The 15600-nt window shown below is 50.3% G+C and overlaps 1 protein-coding gene across 1 annotated transcript in view; it reads right to left on the reverse strand.

Moving 5' to 3' along the window:
* PLB1 (phospholipase B1) overlaps positions 1–15600 on the reverse strand; it is a 126286-nt gene that overhangs the window by 47230 nt on the left and 63456 nt on the right. Inside the window, exons 18-29 of the mRNA XM_055540617.1 lie at positions 15259–15317; positions 13412–13485; positions 11705–11748; positions 9541–9649; positions 8219–8270; positions 7819–7899; positions 6609–6674; positions 6180–6280; positions 4093–4174; positions 1101–1205; positions 892–987; positions 594–665 (exon numbers count right to left, since the gene is read on the reverse strand). Of these exons, the coding sequence (XP_055396592.1) occupies positions 594–665; positions 892–987; positions 1101–1205; positions 4093–4174; positions 6180–6280; positions 6609–6674; positions 7819–7899; positions 8219–8270; positions 9541–9649; positions 11705–11748; positions 13412–13485; positions 15259–15317 (941 nt within the window). The remainder of the gene's footprint in view (positions 1–593; positions 666–891; positions 988–1100; positions 1206–4092; positions 4175–6179; positions 6281–6608; positions 6675–7818; positions 7900–8218; positions 8271–9540; positions 9650–11704; positions 11749–13411; positions 13486–15258; positions 15318–15600) is intronic.

Here is a 15600-nt window from a genome sequence, read left to right on the forward strand (position 1 = left end):
CCCTCTGGGAATCCAGAGGAAGGAACTGATAGGCGTGAGGGAGCAGCTGCAAAGGTCCAAGCTTTCTGACAATTTGCAAGTGAACAGGGAGATCTATTTTGTGTTCCTGGTGAATGTCTGCTTTCTTATCTCTGGCTTCCAGTGGACCTCCCCACTCTCGCCCTCATCTCCATCCTAGAAGATATTATTCCAGGTCTCAGGCCCTCACTCTTTCATCCTGCCATGGGGACTACATGGAGAGGTCCCATCCTGCCCTTAATGTCCTCCCAGCCTCAGCTTCAACATGAGGGCTGGATGGTACTACCACTCTCCTCCTCCCAGCTGGAAAGAGGCCTGGGTGCAGACTTGTGCCAGAGCTCGTGGGGACAGGGAGAGACAGAGGTGAAATCTAGGGCCTCCTGGGTACTGGCTGTCACCCCTCACAGTCCAATCAGATGGGGCATTGTGGATGGTTAACTGCAGTATGGATTAGATGGGTAGGGGAACAGAGCTGGGGGTGTGGATGTAAACCTGGGATGAAAGGAATGGAGAAACCTGAATGAAAGGTTCAAAAGGCTGCAAAAGAGGCTTTAGGTAGACCCCTGGCACCCTACCTGGTCTGGACATGTGATAATGATCTTGTCTTCAAAATTATGCCGTCTTGTCTTCTGGCCGACAGGTTGCAACTAAACCAAGAAGCAGGAAGATGGGGAGTGATAAACAGGTGGCAAGACTGGAAAAGTCGGGAGGCAGGGCTGGGGAAGGGAGGGTGGGACAGAGGGGTTGGGGTTTATCATCAGTGCTGTGTGGGGAATCTCACAGCCTGAGTGATGGGTCTCTGAAGTCCTCTGAACACTTTCTGGAATCTTTTATTATCAGAGGAATCATAATTTTCCGTCTTGGTCATCTTACCATGTTGTTCCACAGGGCACTGGCTGCATGGGCATGAGCCTTGCTACTGAAGTGGAAACAGTCAGGAGCAAAGTAAGAGTTGTCAGGCAACCCCTCCTGGTCATAGGACAGAATAGAGTGGCCATGTCATAGGAACGTCAGATAACACCAGTGATGTTCAGAAAGAGCTGGGCACTACCTGTAGCTCCCACTTATCCATGAGGCTTTACCGGGGTCATGGGCATGTCCACTTTTTCGAAGAACGGCTGCACGACCACTGTAAAATCTTCCCTGGTGTCGTAACGCCCACTCTCGACCAGTTGGTGAGTCCCCTCCTGCAGGAGGAAGGGAGTCAGGGGTCAGGGGGCTCTCTGCACCTGTCTGGTCTTTGTTTGGAATCTTTCTTCACCAGAGAATTCAACACAGTCTGACCTTTGCGTGAAATCAATCTGCAGTAAAATCCCTATTGATCAGGAGCCAGCTAGTTATGTTTCAGATCAGCCTTTATCTCAGGCCCTGCCCCCAACCTCTGCTGCCATTGCATCTATTTGACCCAGGCTGGGAAAAACGAAAAACCCAAGTCCATCAGTTTGAGCCTCTTTTAAAGATTCTGATTAAAGATTAGGATGGAGATTGAGTGAGTACAAATTTGATTTAATGACTTTGGGGGATTATCCTTACATTTATTTATGTTATACACTGGTTCAGGAAATCAAAGGTGAATTAACAACCACATTTAATGCCCATCTGCATCATTCATGCAAGCAGTGTGTGTGAGCACGAGTGTTCCTTTCCATGCACCCTTGAAGTGCTCAGATCTATCTAGGAGGTAGCAGAGTTGTTACTCTCATAGCTTACACATAGACTCAGTTCCAGAAGGACCAGTTACCCTAGCTCTGGCTCCCACTTCTGCCACACTCTGCCATTTCAGTGCTTGCTGGGTTTCCATCATTTGGAGCCAGGACCCGGTCTGGAGGGGGAAGTCAGGCTTCCACACCCAGAACATTAGTGCAGTTACTTGAGAAGACACCAGGACACCTTCTGTTTTCCATGATCAGCCAGAGAGGCCCCAGGCTGGGAATACATCAGCTCTGACCTCCTGGGGGAGACTCTTTCAGTTACAGACAGAGCCTTGAGGCAGGCAGAAGATACGATACCACTAACTAGCTGTGTGAATTTCAGCAAGCTGCTTTCCCTCTCTGGACCTCTATTTCCTCACCTGTAAGTGGAGGATGTTCACTGAGGCCAGGACCATCCCTTAAATTCTTTTAAATGTTGCTAGGGCTTCTGTGAATCAGCCACAATGGCTCAGAGTGGAGACCCCCGCCCCCACCACTGCAACTTGTCAGAAATGGTGTAAGTAGTGTGGAGAAGGCCTGGCACATGCTGGTAATAATTAACAGCAATGCTCATCTTCAAGAAAAGGAGAACAGGAAGTAGAAAGTCAGAGGACTGAGAGAGAGGACATGATGGCCTCATGAGGCTGAGCTGTGAGCTCGTCTGGGATGCTACAGCAGGGTCTCAGTGGTCACCAAGAGCAGACCTGGGAATAGTTGGCTAATCTAGAGAGGTTGTGAAGGCCATATTAGGGAACAGTTCCCCTTTGGTTCTCTGAACCTACTCTACTGTGTGAAGAAAAGCCTGCCTTGCAATGTAGGTGAGAAGCCCAGATGCTGTTTCTCCCAACTTCCCTCACACACATCCATGGGTCCCCCAGTAGATGTGTGGGGGCTCCCGCCTCAGGCTTCGGTTTGGAAACTAGAGATTGAAAGACGGAGGGGCAGCACAGAATCCATTTTGCTGAGGGTGCATCTAGTTTCTAGAAACAGCAGGGATAGTGGCGTCTATGGTGACTCCATCAAACCAGTTGTTTGGCCTGATTTTATTCTTATGGCATGGCCCCAGAATTCCATGACTCTTCAATTTCTGGTGGCTTGGCCTCTGACCTTAGCTATTCCAGATAGTCTGTTTAAAAAATACATCTGGGGCTTCCCTGGTGACTCAGTGGTAAAGAATCCACCTGCTGATGCAGGAGACACAGGTTTTATTCCAGGAAGATCCCACATGACGAGGGATAACTAAGCCCATAGGCCACAATTATTGAGCGGGTGCTCTAGAGCCTGGGAACCATGCAATTGAGCCCATATGCCGCATCTACCGAAGCCCGAGTGCCTAGAGCCCAAGCTCCATAACAAAAGAAGCCACGGCAAGGAGAAGCCAGAGCATCTCAACTAGAGAGTAGTGCCTGCCCTCCGCAACTAGGGAAATCCTGTGCAGCAACAAAGACCCTGCACGGCCAAAAATAAATCAAGTTATAGAAAATAATACATCTGATATAATAATAAACAATAAACCAACCAGAATTGCATAAGCGCTTATGCTCTGCACTCAAACCCCGCCTGCAAAAGGACTGCTTTCAGAGCCATAACCTGGCTGCCTTCCCTTGCCTGGTGAGGGCCATGACTTCCTCAGCAGAGACAAAGGAACGGGCCCCTAGTCACCCAAGGGGCCCAGCGATGGCCTCGAAGAATGATACACAGGTCACTGCCCTGAGCCCAGACACCACTCATGGACAAGGCTGCTCTGAAAGAGGCTGCCAGGAGGGGTTCTGCTCCAAGGAGTCCATGGGCTTGAAGGATTGATCCACCCTGGAAGCTCTCTGCATCCCATCCAGCCTGGAAGAGCTGGAAGGTGACCATTGTTCTCAAGTGACTGGGTGATTATTTGGGACAAAACTCAAGAGAGTCCATTGCTCTGCTTGAAGATTTGATGGAGAAAAGCCTCAAAGGGACAGCCCACAGGATGCTGGGAGAGCATCAGCTTTCTATTTCCCTGTGCACCCCAGTAACACCTAATAACACCTGCTCCCCCCAGGAAGGGAGGGCAGACGGAGTACGTGTTGTTGCACTGAATCCTCCAGATTCTCTTGGGTGGCAAGCGTTCCTGCCCCAGGAGTCAGAACTCATACCCATTCTCCATGGACAATTGGAAATATTTATTTTGGTGTAAGGCCAGAAACTGAGATTTGGTCATGTGTGTTGAGTGACTTGGCTCTGTAACTTGATTCAAATAAACGGAATCTGCTGCCTTGGAGGGAGGGGGCGGTCTTGATATCTGCAAACTGGTCAGTGGTAATGTCACATGCAGTCGAGGTTGAAATAATCTAAGTGTCTGTTCCTTTTCTAACCAGAACCATGAACCACACAGCAGTTCCCAGCTTACCTGATACTTCTTATTCACTTCGACAAGGGAGGCAAGTTCTGTTGCATTATCATCATACTTCAAGACACAGGGACACAGATTCCTGCAGACCAAACCACAGAGGTGCTCACCCACCAGAACCACCGTCTGAGAGCATGACACAGGAACACTGGCTTGAGATTCAGAATATATTTAACTCAGAGGTACCAGATGCCTGTGCTAAGGAGGAGGGCGGGGGGCAGCTGGCTCTGGCTGGCTAACCTGTCAACTGCACCAGCTGAAACCTAAGAAAATTTCCCAGATCTGGATTTGCCATGAAAATGAAATAGTTATATCTTCTGACGTCTGTAAGGAGTGACTTTTACGGAGCCAAGTTATCCGATGAATGTCTGAGAACAGTGTGGTAGAGATAAGGCATGCCTCCTTCTAAATAATAGGGACAACAATATTCATGATAACACATACTGAAAGTTCACTGTGCTGAGAGTTTTATGAGTTTGCTGAATCCTCTTAGCTATTCTAGAAGCTGTCTTTTCATTGCCCCCATTTTATAGATGAGCAAACTAAGGTTCCGCATGGATTAGCAGTTTCTCAAGTTCATGTGGATGCTGAGTGTGGGAGCCAGGACTTGAACTCAGGTCTCTCTGGTCTAAACCTGAGCTCTCAACCCCTGTTTAAGCTGCTTCTGCCCTGACTAGCCATCTCACAAATTCGGGCTTATGGTCCATAGGCAGGAGGCAATATAGCGAGGATGGCTCAGTGCAGACTCAGCACCGCCAAGGAAAGCACAGCCACTGAGACAGGACAGCGCACAGGTGGCAGAATGCAGTGACCCTGAGCCTTCCTAATCCCGCTGTCAGCAACTTGGCCACTCCAGGTCAGACAAATGCCAACTCTGAACCTTCAGCTTTAATCGTCTGGAAACCTTGTAGTGATGGGCAGCCAGAGACTTTTAGGTGAGGTGCTCTGAAATGGAATGAAAATGCTCAACTCTCCCTGTCCCCTCCCCCGCCCCATGTGGCCCAGTGACTGGAGAAAGTGGGAGCCAGGGATGAGTCAGCAGCCAAAAATAGCCCGCCTGACACCAGCTGCGCTAATAGGCATGTGTCACCCGGCAGCCGTCCTCCCACTGTTCACAGCATCCCCAGGCCTTCCCCAGGGGACCCATGCAGTCTAGGCCCCCGGGGGCGCTTTGGCACGCATCCTCAGGGAACAGCCAAGATATCCCTTCATTTCCAAGAGCAGATCTGGCCCTTGTGAATTATTCATTCAGTCATTCAGCAAACAGCCACGGAGCCCTGACTCTGCGCTGGCAGTGACTCAGACAGAGTTCAGGGCTGAGCGGGGAGAGGCACTCGGGGTCATTACCACGTGATGTGCTTAGGCCTACAGTGGAGGCCTGTATAGAGCTTGGGGAGGGAAGAAGGGGGTGGGGGGCACAGCCACCGTGATCTGGGCTAACAGCCCAGAGGAGACCTTGCAGGCAGGAACGGCTCACGCTTGGGGCAGAAGGACGTCTTACTCCCTAGGGTCACATGTAACATTAGCAGGGGAGCCATCTTTGGCTTTGGAGGCTGGGGATGAAGGCGGCCTCTCAGGGCGAGGGTTCTTTGTCTTCTACCATGCTGATTCTGACCTGAACAGCCTCTCTCCTAGAAGGTGACCACAGCCCTGCCTTTGTGAATGTGCAGCCTGGAGCACCCATGCTGAACAGAGAGGCTCATCTGTCCGGGAGCTGGGCCTCTGGAAGGGAGCAGGGAGGTTCTGGACACAGAAAGATGTGGCCCTAGTGAGCCTGGCCCACAGAGGCTCGCCCATCCCTCATGCTTTACTCTTCCCTGGAGGACTGAAGAGTGTCCTGAGCTGTCGTGGCAAAAGAAGTACATTGGGTGGCAAATGCATGCCCTCTGAGGGTATAGGAGCCTGGACTGGGTTGGGAGGGTGGGCACAATGCCCTGGGGGTCTCCTCCAAGAGGCCTTGTCAGGTTTGACCAGGGGGTCTCAGCACTCCTCACACTCCTGCCGTTGGCTTTTCTCACCAGCCAGAGTCACTCTCTGCTAAGGGTCCCATAGGCCCTTTGGCAACAGGTGGAGAACATCCAACTCACCGGAGGATCAGCCTTGGGCAGCTGACGTTCTTATCCTGGTACAGCTTCCTCAGGTTGATGATCTCCAGCACCTTGACAAGGTTCACAAAGGCCCGAGGCACCTGAGCAAAGGCAAGATCGTCCCCAAGAGGATCAGGGCTGGGCAGCGCCAGCCTCTCCCACAGGTCTGGGGCCAGTGCCTCCTGCTGGGTGTCATGTTTGTGGCCTTTCACCTGGGCCCACCCACATCCATCATCCCTGTCTCCTCCTTTCTGCTGCTCGCTGTTAACACACGTGTGCTCAGGCTGCTGGGCCCAGGAGTGACAGCATGGCCAGCGCTGGTCTCCAGGGGAAGGGGGTCACATGGGAGGGTCTCAGCAGGAAGCTAGACGCCCAAGGAGGAGGCCTGGGGCTGAGCGGCTCAGAGGACATGTGGGCCAGCCTTCGTACCTCAGCGTGGAGGATGTCCAGAGCCTGCCCAATGTTGTCCACGAAGTTCTGCGGAGAGTAGCGGACCTGCGGGCAGAGGCGATGTCTCTAAGCCCAGTCACCACCCAGTCTCTGTAACCAGGACTGCGTCCTCTCCTGGGTCCCCTCCTCCCTGCCTTTCAGTCTGAATGGGCAACACTGAAGCACAGGTCGTCTTTTGGGACCCCAGCCTCCACCCTAACCCCACAGTCCTCAAGGTTGTTAAGGCTGTGACCCTCAGGGAAACGCCCTTTCTTCTGCTATGGAAAGCTCTGGACCCACTTCGTGTCAACTAGAGGGAGGGCCCTAGCTAAAGCACATCACACCTCTGAACTGGGATGCTGGAGCAGGGGGCCTCTAAGATCTGCAGCTGGAACATCCTAGTGGCTGATACTTCTGCTGGAGCCACCCGTGCCTGGGAACCCACAGCTCAACCATATTACTTGAGGAGATAAGGAGAGGGGAAGAAGCTCCTGCCTTCCCCTCCCCAAGGGTAAAACATTTTAAGGGTGATTTCCCCTCATCTTGTGCTTATCAAACTTTTTTAAAGAAAAGCAGTGGAACCCTTTCTCTGAATGAAATTTAGCCAAGAGCCCTGCTCTACCAAATGATCAAAGCTTCAGGGGAAGTGAGGGAGGAACCCATGGCCCCACCTCCTCATTTGCTCCACCCCGCAGCCAGCGGCCCTCAGGCCCCACTGTGGGCCCTCTGAAACACAGCTTGGAAATCCCAGACTCTGGTGACTTTGATGCCAGGAAAGCAAGCCTTGCGGAGTCTCGGGGGGCAGGGTCACCCTGGGGGCAGGTGCTCTCAAGCCACAGCCAGATCCACCACTTTGCTCTGCTGGTCCCCTTTCTGCCTGACAAAGCTTCTCGTGTTCACAACCCAGACTCTCCTGCTCTCTGTAAACCTCTGATGCCACCCCCACCCCCATACCAAATCCCACGGCAGTCCTAACCCCAGCCTTCTCTTCTGGGTACAGTTCTATCACACCTGAAGGTGGGCTGTCTGTGTCCCCCTGCCCTGGAGGTGTGAGCTCCTTATGGACAGAGCAGTGTTTCAGTGTCTGCTTGGTCCCCAGGCTGGATCCATGCCTGACCACTAGCCAAGTCCCAACCCAGCTGCACTGTTTCAGTGACCCGGGGTGGAAATTCTTCCTGGGGGAATCTTGGGTTAGGGCCTGGAGACCTACCGGGTCATCACAGACATCACAGAGGTCATTGCCACCTATAAACAGGGTTATTATCTTCCAGTCTTCCTGAAAATTTATATTCTGAAATGAATAGGAAACAAACAAGTAAATGTCTTGCCCCAGAGTCAAGTCTAGGAAAATACAAAGTACTGAACGCTGCAGGGATGGGTCTGGACACACTGGAGGTCTAGTGGGGACATTAGTAATTTTTTCTTTGGTTTGAGGGTACCGAGGTCACAGGTGCTAAATCTTTTTTTTTTAAGGTGGCCTCTCTGGATTCCCATGTGTTCCTGTCCTCCCCCAGAGCCAAAACTCTCCGTCTCCATAATTCTTCCCGCCTACTCCCTGCTCAGGGTATCCTACCTCAAGTAGGCCCAGATGCCACTTCCCCCAGATTTACCACATCATTCTTCATCAGATCCACCAGCCTCCTGGCCTGAACAGGTAAATCCCTGAGGGCAGACATAAGAAAAAAGTCAAGTGACCAGCACAGCAGGCTAGGTATCAGACTACCTGGATGGACCCTTTGTTCTTCGGGCCTCAGTTTCCTCATCGATTGCTCTGACGTTAGCAGGGCTGCTGCTCTTTCTATGGACTAGAGTGTTGGGATGATTACTTGGCCTCTCTGAGCCTCAGCAGCATCACCAAGGAAACATGGGCATCTGACCCTCTGCTCAATCTCACAGTTACTACACAGGATATATGAGAGATAACAAAGGTACTTTTTAAACTGCACACTGTTGTCTAGCAGGACAGGTTGTTATCGGAACTTGAGATAAAGCCTGTGAGGCACAAAGATGAGAGACCGTGTGGTTGAGAGAATACATTTGTTCAGGCCACTTCATCTCTTGGTGCTACAGTGTCTTCATCTATAATAACAATTATCTGGGATAATAATCCCTAACACTCCCCTACAACACAGGACATGCTTGGATACATAGATTTCTCGCATGGAAGAGCCCTGGGGCCTGGGGGAAGGCAGGGGAGAAATCCAGGGCCATATGAATCACTCTCTGCTTTGGTTACTTCCACGCTTTCAACTCAGGCTTCATTCTTAGATGGCCTCCTGATCTAATCATTCTGAGAACTGCCTCTCTTCTTATACTACCAGTTGACATATACTTGGAAAAAAGCAAGATTAAGGTAATATTAATGTAAGCCTCAAATTTTAAGCCATAAAGTGGTAGTCTTTCACTCCTCCCCCACCAAAAGGAAAAGGAAGTCACAGAATTCATGATAAAGCCTGTTAGGTTTTGTATGATCTCTGCTCTGGATAATCTGTCACCTTTCCGGTCCTGAATAAATAATAGTTACTCTGGTGGGGATGGGGGCTCAAGCTCAGGGTGGTGATGAGAGTTGAGAGAATGGTATCAGGAGATCTAGGAACCAAAACATAGGAATCCCTAGGAACGACATGGTAAAGTAAGGTTTGTGATTATTCTAGAAGAAATATAGGTGAGGTAAAGTAATTTGCTCAAAGCATGTACCTGGCATCAGAACCAATTGTGACTAGTTCCTGGGGCTGTGGTTAGGGGTGGGCTAGTGGGTTTTTGTGCCCCAGAGCAAGGGACACCCCCCAAGAGAGCCCACTCAGCTGTCTTTGACCCTCAGATCCTTCCCCCGGACCAAACCCCTCCAGCCTTTAGCCATACACCCTGGTCTAGGCCAAAGGCCCAACCAGGTCCCCAGGGGACCCTTGGGGTTCACCCCCAAGATTCTCACTCAGCTCGGGCTCCCGGCACAGCCTGGTTTAGGTAGGCCCCAGAACTGCTTTCGCTTCCCTTGCCAACAGAGAAGCCCTTCAGGGAAGGGTTGAATTCCCGGAGCATGTCTATAAATACAAGGAAGAGATGTCAGTACCCCAAAGCCATCTTCGAATTCCTTAGATAAGTGCCAAGGGGTGTTGGTGACAAAGCAGAGCCCCCCACCCCCAGCCTGCAAATCTCACCCTTACAGTTCACTCAGCCCCCAAAGAAAATGTCCAGAAGGGCGATGCTGAGCCATGTGGACAGCACACACAGGGGCTTAATAAATTGGTGCTGAATAAGTGCCAGTCTGGCTCAGGTCTCGGGCACTTTGCTTTTTTTCCAAATACATAATCACTTTGCTGAGATATAATTCACATAACAAAGTTCACCAAAGTACAATTCAATAGCTTTTAGTACACTCATACAGTTGTGCAACCATACCCCTATAAAGTTTAGAACATTTTCATCACCCCAAAAAGAAACTTGGCATTCACTAGCAGTCACTCCCCATTTCTGCCAGCCCTATCAGTTCATTTCAGTTGCTCAGTCATGTCCGACTCTTTGCAGCACTCCAGGCTTCCCTGTCCTTCACCAACTCCCGGAGCTCGCTCAAACTCATTTCCATTGAGTCAGTAATGCCATCCAACCATCTCATCCTCTGTCATCCCCTTTTCCTCCTGCCTTCAGTCTTTCCCAGCATCAGGGTCTTTTCTAATGAGTCTGTTCTTGGCATCAGGTGGCCAAAGTATTGGAGATTCAGCTTCAGCATCAGTCCTTCCCATGAATATTCAGGACTGATTTCCTTTAGGATTGACTGGTTTGATCTCCTTGCAGTCCATGGGACTCTCAAGAATCTTTTCCAGCACCACAGTTCAAAAGCATCAATTCTTCAGCACTCAGCTTTCCAGCCCCATGGCAACCTCTAATCTCCTTTCTGTCTCTAAAGGTTTGTCTACTCTGGACACTCATTTTTCCACAAATCATTTTAGTGGACGACCTTGAATCAGATGGTTTCCAGTCATGTTATTGACCACAACTGCATGGCAATCAGAGAGCCCAGCAAAGCGTTGTGTACGCTAGCCCAGCTCACAGCCCACTCAATTACATTCACAAAGGCAACGCCAACCATCTCCTAGCGATAGTGGAGTTTATTCATAGCTCTTTCGTGTGGACCTAAAAATAAAGAAGACAAGGGGTACTTGTGCCACAGAACTGTACCTACTTACACTCAACAGGATTTGCAAATAGCAAGAACAGATAGCACATGAAGTCCAACCAGTTCTGCCTATGTAGCAATCAAGCCACCTTTATCATCAAAGTCTGGGTGACTTAGAGCTGAAACAATTTCTTAACTTTTAAAGATATATTACCAAGGGATAATTACAAGAAAAGCAAACGAGAATGGGACCGATAAAATTCCTCTCGGGCAAAATTGTTAGCCAGAAGATTTTAAGGGAAAATAACACGTATTTTATGTGTGCTTTAAGAACAAGCACTGTGTATGCACTAAGGAGAATGAAAAGATGAATAAGATAAGACCATTGAAAGAATGCAGTCAGGCTTTAACAAATCATTCCAAACAGGTTGTTGATGAAGCAATTTAAGGAAAATGTTGCGCCCCAAATATGGCTGTGTTGCGTGGCCTGAACAAGGTAATTTCATCTCTGCTGCTGCCATAGCAGCTTTTCCTAAACCGGACACACAGGAATTCAACGTCTTTGTATGCAGTGGTGCCTAACGCAGTCCAAGCCTAAGTCAACACCTCCCAAAAAGGTGCTCTGGTCAGAATGACAGGCAAAGCAGAGAGGGGTTTCCTTTCCTTCCTTCTTCAATCACTTCTTAATAATAACTTGCACTAAGAGCTGGATGGAGCATTCTTTCTCTCTTACTCTCTTTCTTCCTCAGACAAATACAATTTCTCTCTCTTTTTTTTTTTAAAGACAAAATAGGCAAGGCTTTAATTACTCTCAAGAAGCAGAGCGAGGAAACCGTCTTGGGGAAGCAGCGCCCCCTGCCGAACACGGCTGTCTTCTGCAGCCCGGTTCCCTGCTAAGCCCGCGGTCACCGCCAGGGGGAGCTGCCGAAACGCGCAGGGCTGTGGCGGGCCCGCCCCGAACCCCGGGGGAGCGCGTACTCACTGGGCAGGGTGATGACGCTGCTGAGGTTCTGGTCGCCGCCCACACTACGTCGTCGTCGTGGGGACAAAAAAGAAAATGAAGGTTAAAACTGCCAGCGACGCTGAAACACCCCAGACACCACCAAGACACACCTTCCTCCTTCTGAGAAACACTCTGGGGGCTTGGGGCTTTCCCTTTCCTCTAGTTCTGTAGAAAAACTGAAAAAATCCAGAACACAGCAACTTTTCTCTACTTGCCCCACAAACCAGAATGTCCAAATAAAAAAAAACTCGTTTAAGCCGGAGGGGCTGACTTATGTGTTTTTTAGGTTTGATCTTTAACCCCAAGCAAGGGAATTAAGTGGGCCCCTTCATTAAAAGAAAAAAAGAAGTTTGCCCTCATGGTTTTCTTCCTGTTTGGCTTGGGGAAAACCCGTCTTTAAAGGGTGTCTTCTAGTGAGCCTTCGCAATCTTCCAAACCACTTCTAAAATTCCAAGGAAATCAAAATTGGATGGGTTTCTAGGCATGAAAATACACAGCATTCCAGAGTTGATTGGATTCCCTGCTTTTCCATATCTCCTCCTTCTCTGCCAAGTACATCTGGGAACATTTCAAAGGTTCTCAAAACGGTTTGGGGTTTAACTCTGCAGAGCATCATCAGGGAGAAGGCCAGGGACTCAGCACTCAGGTCCAAGCTGGTGCCAGAGATGATGGATTGCAGGCTGAGGAAACACCAAACCTGCCCTCTCAGGTTGGCATGAGCCAGACTTTCAAAGGTGAAGCGGGAGTGCTACTCACCACAGTCTGCGGTGCCTGGATTTGATTACAGACGGAGCAGGACCAGCATGTACGAGATATATATATGTGATTAGGAGAGGTGCTGGATTAGGGGTCAGGAGCCATCTACCCTACTTTTTGCTCCTTCATCATCTGACTGTGTGATCTTAGACAGGTTACTTGTCCTCTCTGAGCCATGCTTCCTCATCTGTTAAATGAAGGCCCTTCAGTAGTGATCCCAGCTACCATTTACACCTTCCTGTCAGGCACTGTGCTAGGCATTTAAATTCTCTCTAAGCCTCGTGACCTGGGCACTTGTGGTAAAGAACCTGCCTGCCAATGCAGGAGACTTAAGAGATGTGGTTTTGGTCCCTGGGTTGGGAGATCCCCTGGAGAAGGGCCTGGCGATTCACTCCAGTATTCTTGCCTGAAGAATCCATGGACAGAGGAGCCTGGTGGGCTACAGTCCATGGGGTCGCACAAAGTCGTACATGACTGAGGCGACTTAGCATGCAAGCCTCATGACAATGCTAAGCCAGTATTACTGTCTCTGAATCAAAGATGAGACCAGTTCAGAGAGGCTGAATAACTTGCCCAAGATCACACAGAGCAGGCAGCTGGGACTCAGACACAACTGTGGTTCTGAAGGCTGCTGCCTCCCTCTGAGACTACTGCGCAGAGGGGAGAAATGGAAGCTCAACCTTTTCCAACCCAAATGTTTCAGTAGGTTCTCCCCTAAACTCCTCCTGTTCAGGTCCAGACTTGTTTGGAAGAAAATGGTTTGGGAAAGCTGATAAATACCTTCCTTAAATTAAACCTAGAAATTTCTCATGGAAAAGCACCAGGTGACTCATCTCTCTGCTAGAGAACTTGTTTTCTACATGCTCAGGGGGATCCTCCCCTGTCCTGTGACGACGAGGCGTCTCTGGGCCTCGCCACGGCTGTACTCACCTCCAGGACAGACCTCGATACTGAGTCAAGACGTCTAGGACATTTCCAGGCTTGGACCCGGCCCCATTACCTGCCTGAAAAGAGAACAACACGGGGGTGATTTTCCTGCCTGCTCACCAGAGGGTCTGTGTTCTTGTCCTGGCCAGGCCAGAATGCCAAGCCCTTTAGAACCCAGGGTCTTGACAGCATGTCTTGATGTGAATCCTGCCTTGTCAGAAATGAGTGCAAGCTCCCGCTGGGAATCCTGGAACCCACCCTGGGAAACCCTGCCCAGACACCAGGCTGGCAAAAGTGCTCTGGAAATTAGACTGCAGTGTGGTTTTCCAAAGGACTCATTTCAGGGCCCCATGTTTCTAAAAGCTGTGAACTATATCATAAAAGGAAGTATATTATAATCCTTTGATATGAATAGATCTTGCATATGTACAATGTGAAAAATTAAAACGAAATGCCATGTACCTACTCCTCAGCTAAAGAAAGAGCAGAGTCTTTTAAAACCACCATGTGACGCACTGCAGGTTCATGTCCCTTGCCCGAAGCCTGTTATTTCTGAGACGAGCCATTTCAAGGAAGCGGGGGAAGGCTGGCCTCCAGGAGAGGTGTCCCTGCCTTTGGGGTAGAGTCCTGAGGGGTCATGGAGAAGAGGGCTATGGGACAGAGACAGGATTCTGGCCTCAGAGTCAGGGCCTGAGAGTTCTGTCCTTATCCAGCACTTACAGGCTCTGTGGCCATGGTACTCACTTTGCCTCATCCAGCTTCACCTTCTTTGTTGGTTTAAGTTTGAGGAGAGAGATACGTCACAGGATTTTGTTGAGGAAACTGAGTGAGATCATATCAATGTGAACAGGCCACAGACATGAAAGGTGTCAGCTGGTAGTTGGGGGGAAACTCAACTGGAGGCCCTTGACCTTACTGACCCAGAGAACAGAAGCTGGACTCCTCTGTAGTGAGCTGCTGTGGCCAGAAGCAGGGACCCCCACTTCCCACCCCGGCTCTCTAAGGACTTGATTCTGCTTTTTCTGGGTCACTTTTTGTGGGGACTTGGAGGTCACCACAGGGCAGTTGCAGACACAGGCTGGGTCATCTTTAGTATTTCCATCTCCTCCACTGACCCTGGTGTTTCACCCCCCTCCATTAGTACTAGTTCCTGTTGCATCATCGCATGGCCCTTGGCACGATCCCTTAGCTTTCCTACAGACAGAACAAAGCATCTGGTCTTTGAAGGGGCCCTACACTGTAAGCATGAGACCTCAAACTGTTCCACCCCGCCATCGACAGGCTGTGTGGTCTGGGCCGGGTCACTTCTATCTCAGGGGGCCCCTCTGGACCCCCCACTTCCTGCTCTCTCTTTCAACCCAATGTTAGGAGAAGAAAGATGAGGTTAGAATGGCAGTGGAAAACTCAACGCCAGTAGGGAATGCTGGATTCCAGGGTGGATAGGGAGGTGGACGGAGAAGGCAATGGCACCCCACTCTAGTACTCTTGCCTGGAAAATCCCATGGACGGAGGAGCCTGGTAGGCTGCAGTCCATGGGGTCTCTGAGGGTCGGACACAACTGAGCGACTTCCCTTTCACTTTTCACTTTCATGCCTTGGAGAAGGAAATGGCAACCCACTCCAGTGTTCCTGCCTGGAGAACCCCAGGGATGGGGGAGCCTGGTGGGCTGCCGTCTATGGGGTCGCACAGAGTCGGACACGACTGAAGCAACTTAGCAGCAGCAGCAGCAGGGAGGTGGAGAGGGACTGAGGTTGTACGGATGATGGCAGCTCTAAGGGCTCAAAGTGAGATTCTCCTATTAGCCAAGATCTCCTCCTCTCCTGCCCTTCCTTCCACCATCCAGAACTCACCGTGAGTGAGTCGCCCAGGGCTCCGATGACCTTGATGTCAGCCAGCTTCAGCCTGTGAACTGAATGCAAAGATGAATGGAAGATGGGCTTCCTGTCTCCTCTTAATCAGGGAAGAATGTTCTAGGAAGACTAACACAAAGTAGGGAAATTCCGTTTGGACAAAGATGCCAAAAGCCCATCCTTGTCTTAAAGCCCAGCAGTAGCAGCTGTGGAGCCTGACGGCCAGTCTCCTCCTTGGGGTGCCTGGGCACAGGGGTGGGGAGCTGGAAGGTGGCCCCACTTTCAGAGGGGCAGCTGTTGGTATCGGGTGAACCTGATGCCACAGGTGGGCAGTTATCCTCA

Source organism: Bubalus kerabau, chromosome 11 (assembly GCF_029407905.1).
Source record: "Bubalus kerabau isolate K-KA32 ecotype Philippines breed swamp buffalo chromosome 11, PCC_UOA_SB_1v2, whole genome shotgun sequence".
In the NCBI taxonomy this organism is placed as follows: domain Eukaryota; kingdom Metazoa; phylum Chordata; class Mammalia; order Artiodactyla; family Bovidae; genus Bubalus; species Bubalus kerabau.